We start from the raw sequence: 12,631 nt of genomic DNA on the forward strand, positions 1-12,631 counted from the left end.
CTGCCGGTGTGAGCCCCGCGCTGCCACGGGGGCAGAACCGGCCGCAGCCCGGCGGGACTCGGACGGAGGGACTGAGAGACTCAGGCTGGGGCCGGCCGAGGCGCGGGACACGAAGACACTCTCCGAGACGGGGATGGAGCCGTTCTACGCCGCTTCTCGTCACCTCCTTCGCGTTCCTCTTGGGCTTTCTTCGCCACTTCCTGAGCAAGAAAAGCAGCGGCTGGTACGCGGGAGCGGCACTGGTGACTCTCTAAGCTCGTTTTGCGGTATTGAGGTGTAACGGTGTTGGTGCCAGCCTGCCAAGCCGTCCCTGATCACGGGATTTTGCCTTATTGCAAAGTCAGCTCGATAGCCATGGTCTGGAGTCTCTCCGGGTCTGGGTGGGAGCTGGCAGCATCCCACTTCCCTACCTCCAGTATAGGACCATGTGGCTGCTGCAGCCTACTTCTAAACGTGAGTGAGATTACGGAGCTGATGAAATGTAATTATTAACTTGCCCATTACGTGAAAAGCAGCTATCTTAGAGCTGAGGTGCATAGGGCTGACTGATGGTGAACCACGGAGGCAATTTAGCAAAATCTGGTCAAGCGTGGGGGTGAAGGTTCAAAAATAGTTAACTGCTATTAACTCATTTTTGTGCTGACCCTTACACACTGAGCACTTCAGTCACTGCATAGCACCGTCATCAAACACCTCAGACCAATGGTGAATATGAATACTATGTCCACTAAACTGCATTTCTCTCTAAAAACATCTTTAAATACCATCCAGTCAGTGAAACAAACTTTCCTGGTGCTGTGGGTCACAAAGACTACCCCTAACTGTAAGGGTAGTCTTCTTGCATGACAGTGATAGGATAAAAAGTGCTAATCTTAGATAAGAGCCTTGGTCTTTGCAGGTATTGCTGCCTTACAGCTGCTGTAATGTAGCAAATACTTGGGCTTTAAAGGGGTAGTTTTAGCTCTTAGAACTTTTTTCTTTTATATATATTTTTAACTCTCTCAGCCTGGACAGGAATTGCTTATTTGTCACAGCGTGACTTTCAAAAATAGATGTGCTAGTAATTACAGCCTGTCTCAGCTAGCGCAGCTCTGTTTCAATGCAGAAACCAAGCAGCATTAGGAAGGTGCTGAATTCAGGCTGACAGCTTGGCACTTCGGTCTGGGCTGCGTGCTGCACTACTGCAGATAAATGGGACTACCAAGGTTAACCCGCTCAGAGCCCAAGTGAGTATCTCACCGAGTATAAGTGCCTCATACAAAATACAGCCAAACACTGTATCACTACTTAGAGTTTAGTGTATTCACCTGCTCTGAATCAAACTGAAATTGTTAAATGGGGGTACTTACGTGTACAGAGATTGCTTTAATAAAACTATTTGTGTACCAAATGTCAATAGAGACATTCTACTAATGGTCACTTTTTTTCCTTAAAAATGGAGATCAGAGCTATCTGAATAGCATTAAATTACTTCTCGTTTTTACAGCACCTAAGCTGTATTATATACAATTAATGTTATTCCCTACAGCAAATTAAACAAATCTTAGACAAGGTGGAGCTGTAGAGTAGCAGGTAGAGCATAAGGATTCTACATGCAGCACTGGTCAAAGAATATTCCCATAAGTAATTGTAGCCATTTCTCAGCAGTAATGGGTCATGGTACCACAAACTGGGAAGCTGCTTCTGTCTCTCCTGCTGTGCTACACCTTCTAATATCTTATTATACAAAAGCCAGCTAATTATCCAGTTTACTTATGACTTTTTGTACATATTCCATGATCATGGAATATTTCAAAACTTAATTAGAGCAGCTGCCCTTTGGTGAAAAACATTAATAGCAAGTACCGTAGTGGTTTATGGAATTAACCAACCATCAGAGGAAAACCAAGCATACTCCCTTTTGTCTAGAGAATGCTGGGTTTCCTAATATGAGGTGCATTCTAACTTGTTTTGGTAGAGGATTGTGGTTTAATTAAGGACTAAAGCTCAACCTGTAACTCACATATTCTAACTACTAGAAAAGACTCACTTTCAGTCCCTTAAAAATATACAGGGCTTGTTAAAATGAGAGGGCAAGCTTTCCCTTTTGCTAATGATTGGCATTTATCACTAAAACTTCAAGGCAGACCTTAACTCCCAGACATAGACCAAAAGTGACCAAAGCCACCCTTCAGGTAGAGGTAAAAGGCAGTTTTTTTCCCCTCAGAGGAGAAATCCGTCATAACAGGTGCATCTCAGCTGTTTCCCAGTTAATTCCTTTAAGAGCATTCTACCTCTAGAGCGCCATGACAAGGATTTTATAGCCTTATGATCAGAATTAATTACTATAATTTTCAGATGCCACTCTATACACTACCAATTAAAAACTAAGGGAAAACCCCCGTGCTAGTGCCTGACTGAACCCAGAGAACAGCAGTTAAGCACCTATGCTCCAGTTGCCGCTACTGGTTGCAGTAGCCTTGTCAGCTACAGAACAAGGTTGCTGTATTATCCTGCATATTGTAACGTGAAATCCAAGGTGGGGGGGGAAGCCTGGTGGTGGTATTTTTCATGATACATTATATCCTATACTTTTAATATAGAACCTTCCTGAGAGCTGCCTTTAGACTATGTACTTACATGGTAACATCTTCATTGAGGATTTGGGTATTAAAGGAGCCTTTGGATAACCTGGTGACTATAGATGATTAGTATGAGTGATTTATGGGGAAAACAGAAACTCATGGTTGGTAAGCAGCTTTATTAATGAAATACGAGAAATGGGGAAAACCTTTCCTCCTCGTTTACCTCCCTTAGTAAAACAACATCCTAAAGAAAGATACTTTAAAAATGTTAAGATGAAAGTGATCAACTGCCGAGTTTTGCGCTTCAGCTTTTGAATGTGCCAGACTATTGAACACCCCTATCTTTTAGCAACGCATCCTACAGCACTGTAAAATATATCCATCCATATTAATCAAGCTGCTAAACTTCTTAATTTCTATAAGCAGATGCTGTTTTGAACAAAAATACTTGGCCAGGTGAAGGGTAGAATGACCGTAGTTGTAATGATGTCTGTTTTGCTAGCAGTCCGGGTTATAACTCACCCTATGTCTGTGATAACGTTTTCTAAATGGTGTTCCACATTTTTCTCTTTCAGGATGGTAGACTAGCAAGCAGCGGTGATTTCCTGTGGTTTGGAATTTTAACGTCAGCACCACTTGTAATCTGTAGACAGCTGTGGCTAAAGGTGGAAATGAAAGTTCTCTATACATGATAAACCACAAAACTAGGAATCAGCTATTAGCATTTTGAACAGCTGAGAGGTAGTTGTGTTGCTCCATCTGATACACAAGTCTGCCTACAGACAACACTCTTTATAGTAATAGGTGAGTAAAGAATCACACACTCTGTTGATTTTTTGTTAATTTTTGCGCAAATTACATTCTGTATTCATACAAAAAAAAAGTAACTCTTCCAACAAACTGTACATATAGAAACAAGTTTCTGTCTGGAGGTGAACTGAAATCTGCGGAGGTGCTCACAACACTTAAAAAAATCCCAGCTCTTCACAAAGCAAAGTAGGTAAAAGAAGGTGAGAAAAACGGGTGCAGAGGACAAAACAACTGCTACAATATTGCAGCTAGTAGCAGTTGATTGAACTAGGAAAAGACCCTTGTTAGAAACTAATGCACATTCAGTTATCCCACTTATTCCAGGTTTGTGGTGTTGCAGGGTTACTTAATGAGTCCAGAGTCGCAGTCTATTAAACATTGTCCAGCAAGGACTGGGTGTGACCCAGTCAAAGCCTCTTCTATCGGCCTCTTCCACCACCCCTAGCTGCTCCTCTTCTTGACTGACCAGAGTTCATGTTACTTCCTCTTCCCCAATTACTTCCACTCCTTCCTCCTCGGGAAGGGTTATTGCCTCCTGTGGGGCCTCCACCAAAAGCTTCGTCCCGGTGGAATCCATCGTGATGGTCTCCATCTAAAGAACTAGACCGCCCAGATTTTGGTGCTCTCTGTGAAGGTCCTGAATTTCCACGTCCTAAAAACAAAGCACAATTCGTTAGTGAAGTCTAAGCCATGCCTCTTCTCAGACATACCATAGGAGTGACTTCACAGTGCTGGGTTCATGGTTGGACTTGCTGTCTTAGAGGTCTCTTCCAACCAAAACGATTCTACGATTCTGTATATTTAGCTAATTCTGGCAAGTAATCATTCACAGACCAAATGTAGTTGAGACCTGTAACTTTATGGCTTCTCTCTCTCTCTAATTTTTCTTACATAGATCTAGTGTCTCCGTTACAGTCCAGAAGATGGAATTAAAGGAAATTGTATGTGATACAGTCAGCAACCGCTTCAGTGAAGAACGGCGATTGTCATGGTGTCCTCAAAACTGCCACACATACCGGTTCTCATGCTTTAACCACCTGTGGTTCTCGGTATGGTTTTATTACAAGATACTTTTTTTTTTTCCCCTAAACAAAGACATTCCACTGATGGATCAGTTGAGGCTGGTGGTGAAGACCATAAGTAACATTACAGTTTCACTCCATTTTTTGCTAGAAATAACGGAAAAATGCTCTCTTTTACTACTAACCAGGAACATAAGTACATGAGCTCTTACTGCCAGGAACAGGATTTTCTACTCCTCACAGATCTTTTTAGTGCTGATATGTAAATGAATATAACCCCCCCCCCCCAAAGTTATGAGCTCAAAATAACAAACAGTATTAAAAGTAACAGTGCTTTATGGACATGTGCTACAGCTACATTAGGATATTTTTGTTGCTCTTTAGCAAGAGTGATTTTTGTTGTCTCTTCTTGGTTCTGTGTAAAATATAAACTCTGTGGAACAAATTGGTTTCTAATTCATAAAGTTTTAATATTCAAATGACTTTACCAATACCACTGAAGGGAGCCCATACATGAAAAAGTACTGTTCAAGTTTTTGTTTATTGGGCTTTCTGCCACTGTTGTAAACTTTCGTTGGTACATTAATGAGTTGTCTAGGCACAAGAAGGGTGGTAGTTAACAACTGTTTTGGCTTCAATAAAGAATCTGATAGAGTTATCACAAATTATTATTGAAGCTGGAGAAGGAATCCTTACAGACCTGATACTGGCTAAATGAGAAACACAACATACAGTTTTGAAAGGGAAATAGTGATACAGAGGCAGTTTACCAGCAGAGTTTTATTAAAAACTTCTGTGAACAAGTGATAAAACCTGCTGTTAATACAACACTGGAAATACAGTCCACGCAGAGGAGGACTGGCATACAGTCAAAACTAAATGGGCTTTGGGACAACAGTAAGAGAAATGGAATTAAATTCAGTGGCATCAAAGACGAAGTTGTGCAGTAGAGGGCTAACAACAAAAAACTCAACTATATGCTGGCAGCTCAGCCATTAAATGGGTAAAAAGCCATTAAATATAAAAATAGTATTTCAGTAAGTCACTGAACTACAGATATTCATAGGTGTAGAGGGCATTTCAGCGACACAACACTACAGCCTTAACAGTGTTCTTAACACTCTTCCCTCAGTACCTGCTACTGGCTGTTGTTGGGGACAAGCTACTGAGCTTTATGGACTTCTGGTCTGACCATGGATGGCCATACTTCACACGTACAAGTAGAAAACTCATAAGGAAAGACTCAAAAAAACCCCTAACTTTTTGAACAGGGCAATAAAAAAGAGGATTATGGGATGCTGGTGAGAACATTTGGATTTGATGTCCCAGAAAATCCCTCTGTTCTTATGTTCCTATAACACTGATCTTCAGCTTCACAGCTGGTAAGATCAAATATTTACCAGTTCAGCTCTATCCCCTCTGAATAGATAAGGAATTCTGGAGAAGCCTACTGTTGAAAAATGTACCGATGTTACATAAGGTCTTCAATACAAGGGGCTGTTTACCTTTGCTCCTCTCCTCTGGAGGTCCACCTGGAGCATCCATTTCTCTGTGGTCAGAGGTCCCTGGTCCGTCATGCCAGGGACGTTTACGTGGTGGCAGTGAGGCCATGTCCATGCCCTGGAGCGAAGAAGAACGTTCTCTGTTAGCTGAAGAATGCCCGTCATGCGGAGGGTGATCTGGACGAGGACCTGAGCATGAAGAGAAAAACCAGCATAATGAGTAATGTTCATCTGATCATTATTCTTCATTTTTGGAGGCAGTCACATTAAAATTGCATAAAGCTTCACCCCTCACCCCATCCCCACAGGCAAACCCCAAACATTATGATGAATAAGTTGTTAGAAAGCTAAAGGTAAAACAGGTTTAAAAGATGATGGGAAGGAAAGAAGTGACAGATCTAAAGTGTTCTTTTCGGTATAAAATATTTTTGTATATTTTAGAGATGATCATATCTTCATCTATTCATGTGTCATTTGTGCTCACTTTTTCCATAACATTCTGGAATTGTTTCGCCCCATATGGGGTTGCCATTAGTAACACAGATGCAAATTCCAATAAGCTGTCAGACACTGCAGCCGTAAACATTATTTTTGCAAACAAAGATGCCATCCAAGAGAAGGGTTACTATTGGCATTAATACACATCTCAAAACCCCCCCGACAAAGCATGTTTCAGTCATCCATGTGCAATGACAACAACAGGCGTTCAAGGCTCTACAAGAATTCAACTTAAAATCAAGGCTTTGAGGGCACAATCATTTTTTGCTCAGTGAGAAAGTTGCATTTAGAGCCAGTTGAATTCTGCATAGTTTTTTTTTTTTCCTAAATTTAGAACTTCAAAGAACCGCGTTGTGCTTTTCTCGTGGTAAAAGACTGGCAGTGCAGTGAGCGTACGAGGTACAGGAAAAAGGTAGAGGTTTGGGGGTTTTTTTGGTTGGGTTTTTTTTTTTTTGGTAAGTGGTTATATTGTAGAAGTCTAGTCTATTACCTAAAACAAATCTCACTAAATTTTTTACCTGGTTCTCTGTTTCCATCCCAGGATTCTGGCTTCCGCCCTCCTTCAAAGCGTGGAAGTTCATCTGGAGTAGGAAGTAAACCCTTCCGGCCTCCTGAGCAATAAGAGATGCAGGGGACAGAAGTGAGAAGAGACACTGAATTCATGAAAATATTTGCCCAAGAAGTGTCTTTGCTTCCTTATCCTTGCATTTCAGTGTGGAAGCATGTCCTCACCTCTAAGAGCACCACGACCTCGCCCCCGAACTCCATGGTCCCTTCCTCTTGAATTTTCCTCTGGAGAGTCAAAAGTGTCATCTGGCCCAAAATCTTCAGGGCCAGGAAAGCCATCTCTCCCCCTGGGCCCCCGGCCCTCATGCCTCGAGGGTCCTCCTCTTCTGAAGCTACAAGAAAGAACATGGTACAAAAGTGAGTTTTAGGAAGAACTGATCGATAAACTTGAGTCAGCTTCATTTTAATCAACAACTCATTTCTGAACTGTTTTACTTAATACTATAGCATATACAGTCACTAGAATAGGATTTGTAGGTAGAAAAATGCATTTTGTTTCTACATTTTTTTCCCCCTCATATTTCCTTCTGTTGATTATGTTTTTTCATTCAGTGAGTGATGATAGATACAAGGTAAGGAAAAGCATGGGTGAATTTCCCTTAGCTGTGGTGGTCTTAACTTTCCCCTTCCCTTTTTTCCCTTCCTCTTCAGTGATAACAAATTTCAGTGAAAAACCACAAGTAGTGGGAGTCATGGCTATACAAAACATTCCTGTTGATTTGGGATTCTTTTGCTAGAGCATTCTCTTTTTCCTTCCATTCTTCTCAGTTTACAATTTCAGCAAATGATTCTAGACTGCTCTTGGCTCTGAAGGGGTGATGACTGCTGAACAGCGTGCACAGTGGCGTTCTACAGCTTGGAAGAGCAGTTTATCCAACTGCTCTGCAATAATGAAGAATTTTGTTTTGCAAAATGTAGTTGTGACACTAAAGTTGATAATTTCCCTCTAGTAAGTACCAAGGCATCTTCCGTAATTTGGTACGATTGGGTTCTGCATCTCATTGTAAATGAGCGTAGCTCCTCCAGCATCACACTGGGGTTTTAACAGAGATCTTCAGAGAGGAGAATGGCTCTTAACGAACTGGCAGGGCCATTTCAGGTAAGGCTAGAGATGGCTGTATGCATACTAGTAGTTTTGTCTTGTACATTACCAGTTTAACCACTTGTAGTGCTGGTGAAAGTACACACGTGTTCTGTGTATTACTGTTAGGTGTGCACTAGCACCAGCTGTTACCGTTGCCTCCGTTCACAGCCCAGTTTCTGTGCAAGCACAGGCAAGGTGTTTAGGTGGTGCAGGCACACTGGTTCAGGAGCCCTCAGCACGACTCCACACTGCTCCTGCCCACCCCTCAATGACAGCAGCGCAGAGCACTCTGTGCCTGTTCACACTGCTGCCCCCCGCCTCCCCTCTCTTTCCAGTTCCACACTGGCCAAACTGTAACCACCCTGATGTCCAGGTGGTGTTGGCCTCGTGCAACATCCCCTTCCCCAGCTCATTAACGACACAGTGCATCCTATTACAAGCAAAACTTTAGATACTTTTATTTAGAATTTTAACAACATTAACCTTTTAATTACAAATTTAAATATTTTAACAGTAGTCATAACACAATACAATATTTTTAAACTTTTACATTTTTTCTTAATTAAAAACAATAGATCTGTCTCCACCTCCCAGAAAACAAACACAATACAGAGAGGAGGCTGCTGTGCCTGTACAGGTACAACAGTGGATGGAGGGAGTGCTGTGCATGGACAGTGAACCATTTTACATTAACCTGGATGGTCTGGGGAAACAAACGGGACAGTTTCAGGTACAAATGGTTCAAATAACCACATAGCAATATTGTTGAGCCTTCAAACAGCACAGTCCTCTAGATGTTCTTTAGAGGGCCTCCCGTTTTAATACTGACATGGTGTGATTCTGCTTAGCTTGTAAATTACCAGGATTTGCAACGCCAGGCAGGTCCTATGGCTAGCAGGAACAGGGCCTTTCCTTTTGCTTCCAGGCAACTTTACGGACACAATTTAGTTTTGAAATCTATCATACCTATGCCTGACATAGCCACAGCTCCTAATACTGTGTTAGGTGTATCCTTTTTTCACTTTCTCATATCAGTCACGTGTAAAACCCTGCCTTGCATAGGGCTCAGTTCCTGTTTGCTTTCAGATCTTCTTCCTTGAGGCCTAAGGACCTTAGTGTACACAACTACACACTGTGTAGATTAGCAGGCAGGAAGAGGCAAGTCTCTGCAGTAGAAGCATCATGTTGATATGCACAGGTAGAGTAAGAACAGGACAGGGATGAAAAGGATGGGAAATTAGAGAGAAAAAACACATACACACACTTTCCTCTCATGCTTGATCGAACCAGTTAGTCTAAGTCCAAACCGAGTCAGCTAAACGAGCGGTTTGGATTCTTAAGTTCACCTCAGCATCTGCAGTAAATGGCACCTAATTCACCTTCGCTCAAAGGAATTCATTAAGTCTGCAAGCACAATAAGCCTTTTAGAGCCCCGTGCTGATTCCTTTTAAAACAAACTCTGTGCAGACACTTGTACTGTGATAAACAGACTCTTCGTCATTCAGAATTCAGATTTAGAGGTCACAAGGCTCTTGGACTCTCTTCCTGAAACCTTTTTAAAAATCGGGATCACAATAAAGTATTTCCCAGTGCCTAAGCATTTCCGATGTAAGATCTGAAAATCTCCACTGAGTGAGAAGCGTCGCCTGCTGTATCTTTAGAACTCTATAACGCAGACCGTTCAGCTTGGATTCTCTCTATCATCACTTTTTAAAAACGGCTTTAATTGTTACCTTCTTTTAGTTACTGTTCATTTCTTTTCATACTCGTCACACAAAAGGAAGGTACATCTTTACAGAGCTAGGTAGAAAATAGCTAAAAGAAGAGCTGTATAGATGCAAAGTAAAAGGAATGTAAGAAAATGATTAAAAAGGCAACTAAACCACACAAAATTCACATTATGTAGAGACCACAATGTATTTGTACAAGTACACGTTCTTATACATAGCTGGTGGTCAGTGAGAGGCTTAGACCTTGGAGGCCAAATTTAACTCGGTTGAACTAGCATAAATCTGGAGCAATTTTGAGGACAGTTAATCTTTTGACTTAGTGTAATTCCTCCGTATTTACAGTGGTAACCAGAAGCAAATCGTGATTTATTTGGAAATCATGAGCAATGACATGGACATTGCTGTAAATCAGATTATTTTTGAGTTCTTCGCTTGGCATTAAGAAACAAGTCAGGAAGAGAAATAAAATTTCTACAAGGAAAAACATGAGAAGATAGTCTCGACAGTCCAACAGATGCTGTAGCTCTGCCCCTCACAGCTGACAGTAGGATCACTGTTCCTGCTCCTTACAAGTACATTGATCTCCTTCTACAGTCTCTACAGTCATGCTGTAGTTTGTGACTGGAGACAAAGTCTCAAAATCCACTTCTAACGTTCAAAAGTTTGTCACTTTAACCTTCAAGTTTCCTCTCAATTTTCAGCAAAACGGTCTCAAATCTTCATCCTGTGTCACTGGGTCTTCTCTACAAATTTCCTCCCTTTACTTACTGTTTAAAGACACGGAAGCTGCTGTGTACAATGACCATTTTTCAAGTTTTCTTCTATTACTGAATGATTTCTATGGACTCTATACTCAGGTATATTAGAGTTTTCATTTCCTTATTGGTTTCCAGTTTATAAATCTGAAACAGATAGACTCCTTAATGAAAAGGAAACCAGGAAGAAAGAGTTCCCTCCATTTACCCTTTTACACAAAATAGATGAGTAGATTTATTCTTACCTCTCATCTCGCCGTCCTCGGAACCGTGCATCCTCAGGATCCCGTGGATATCTATCATCTGAAGGTCTCCGTCCTTCCCAAGCACCAGGAGGCCCACGGTTTGAACCCCCTCCTTCAAATTCCCTGTGATCAGGAGGAAAGGGAGGCCCAGGTCCACCTCGTCTCCACTTTTCATCTTGCAATGGCGGGCCTCCTCTCCCCTCAAATTCCCGTAATCGATGGCCAAATCTCTTATCTGGATGGAAGTCGTCACGGAAGTCATCTGGTCGATCAAAGTCATCATGGAAATCTGGGTGAGGTCCTCGTCTATCTGGCATGCCCCTGCTGTCTCTACCATCACCCCACTCCTGGCCACCTCGAAACAACCCTCTCTCGGGCCCATGATCAGGACCACCAGTGTTCTGGTCGTGCCTTCTATCTGAGAGAGGGCCCATGTGATGGTTTGGTGGACCACGGGAGTCACCTTGAAGGAAAAAATCATAGCAGATTTCTGTAATGTTTTCTAAAACTCTCTTAGGATGCTCTACTTCGTACAGTTCTACAAGCATACACCATACATTTCACAGTAAATAATTTTCCGGGGAAAGCTTTTCCCCTATAACCCGGACCAAGCCTACGGAACCTTTCCTCTCAGCCAAGGCCCTGTGCTCTGCTGTAGCCTTTTCTGTCTAGAGTCACTGCACTGGCAGCCTCTTTTAGGAGAATTACAGAAGAACAGACAATTACCTTTATTAAGACCAGGCCCTTGGTTGTGAGGGCCAAGACGACCTTGTCCTCCCTGCTGCCCCAGTCCTGGTATGAGTGGTGGAGGACCTGGGTTCTGTCCGTCCTATGAGCATATAATAAGAAAAGCCTTGTGAATTGCCACACATGAGTATTTTTGCTTCCAAGCATTTGTGAGGGGACAAAGCAATTTTCTTTACATAAAGACTGCATCTGCACAGGTCTTACAGTAGGAACGGCTGATTTTCCAATGGTTTTTTTAATTTTTCAGACTTTCACATCAGTACTGCTTTTCAGTTGCCGTCTGAGAAACGTAATTTTAGAGGAAACGTAGCATTAGGTATTGATTTACATGCAGTTAGAGCTGCACAGACCAAAGATTTTCTTTGGAAATGAACAAAAAAATCAAAAACCTAAAAATACCAAGGATGTCGGGGCAGGGGTAGCAACAACAGGGCCATTAGAGAACTTCTCCTATACACCTTTGTAAACCGTTAACGTGGAAATATGCTGCGTTTCATTTCTAACATGTTGGCAAAGTTTGTTTTTCTTAGTTCTAACCCTAGGATCAAAAGAAACTGCTAATACTGGCCAGACACCAGGAGGGAAGTTGTGGATGGGTGACTACGCAATGATGGGGCTCAAGGCAGAGGCCGCAGTCACCTGCTCTTCTCAAGCAGACAGAGTAGAGTGAGCAGAGGTTTGTGTAGGTTACGTGACCCCAAAGAAAAATAAAGTATGTATGTCTTTTGTTGCTTTCTCTCCTTTTTCGTGCATTTTAAAGAACAGAATAATGTTCTTGAAATTCAGCTATTGTCACGGACCCACAAGGGGTTTCTACAGGTACCATATCTTCACTGGATCCACTGTGATAACTTGGGTTGGGAAACAACCTTTGGGCCTTTAAACAGCAAAGGCCAGACAAAAAGAGATGGTTTGGGGTTTGTACTTGTAACTAAAAGGAGGCACATAAGTAATTTACTCTGTAGCAATGAGATCTGACAATAAAAATGTATCGCTGTGAACAAGGCAGAGTTGAAAGATCACTGTACAAAACCTTTCTGTGTTAACATCACACACACACAAAAAAAATCCCCCCAAACCTCATACCAGAAAACCCTAAACGTAGTA

At 42.0% G+C, this 12,631-nt stretch overlaps 1 protein-coding gene across 4 annotated transcripts in view; it reads right to left on the reverse strand.

The window, feature by feature from the left end:
* Positions 1-3,403: 3,403 nt before the first annotated feature.
* Positions 3,404-12,631, reverse strand: part of WDR33 (WD repeat domain 33) — a 51,103-nt gene continuing 41,875 nt past the window's right edge. The window contains exons 17-22 of one of the 4 annotated variants that reach the window (XM_010145646.1): positions 11,504-11,606; positions 10,778-11,039; positions 7,129-7,295; positions 6,915-7,007; positions 5,902-6,087; positions 3,404-4,026 (exon numbers count right to left, since the gene is read on the reverse strand). In XM_010145646.1, coding sequence (XP_010143948.1) covers positions 3,794-4,026; positions 5,902-6,087; positions 6,915-7,007; positions 7,129-7,295; positions 10,778-11,039; positions 11,504-11,606 — 1,044 coding nt within the window. In that variant the 3' untranslated portion in view covers positions 3,404-3,793. Of the gene's footprint in view, positions 4,027-5,901; positions 6,130-6,902; positions 7,008-7,128; positions 7,296-10,777; positions 11,241-11,503; positions 11,607-12,631 lie in introns of all 4 variants that reach the window. The other 3 variants (XM_010145645.1, XM_010145644.1, XM_010145643.1) reach the window with 3 other exon arrangements.

The sequence above is a fragment of the Buceros rhinoceros genome, unplaced genomic scaffold, assembly GCF_000710305.1.
Source record: "Buceros rhinoceros silvestris isolate BGI_N320 unplaced genomic scaffold, ASM71030v1 scaffold3231, whole genome shotgun sequence".
Taxonomy (NCBI): Eukaryota; Metazoa; Chordata; class Aves; order Bucerotiformes; family Bucerotidae; genus Buceros; species Buceros rhinoceros.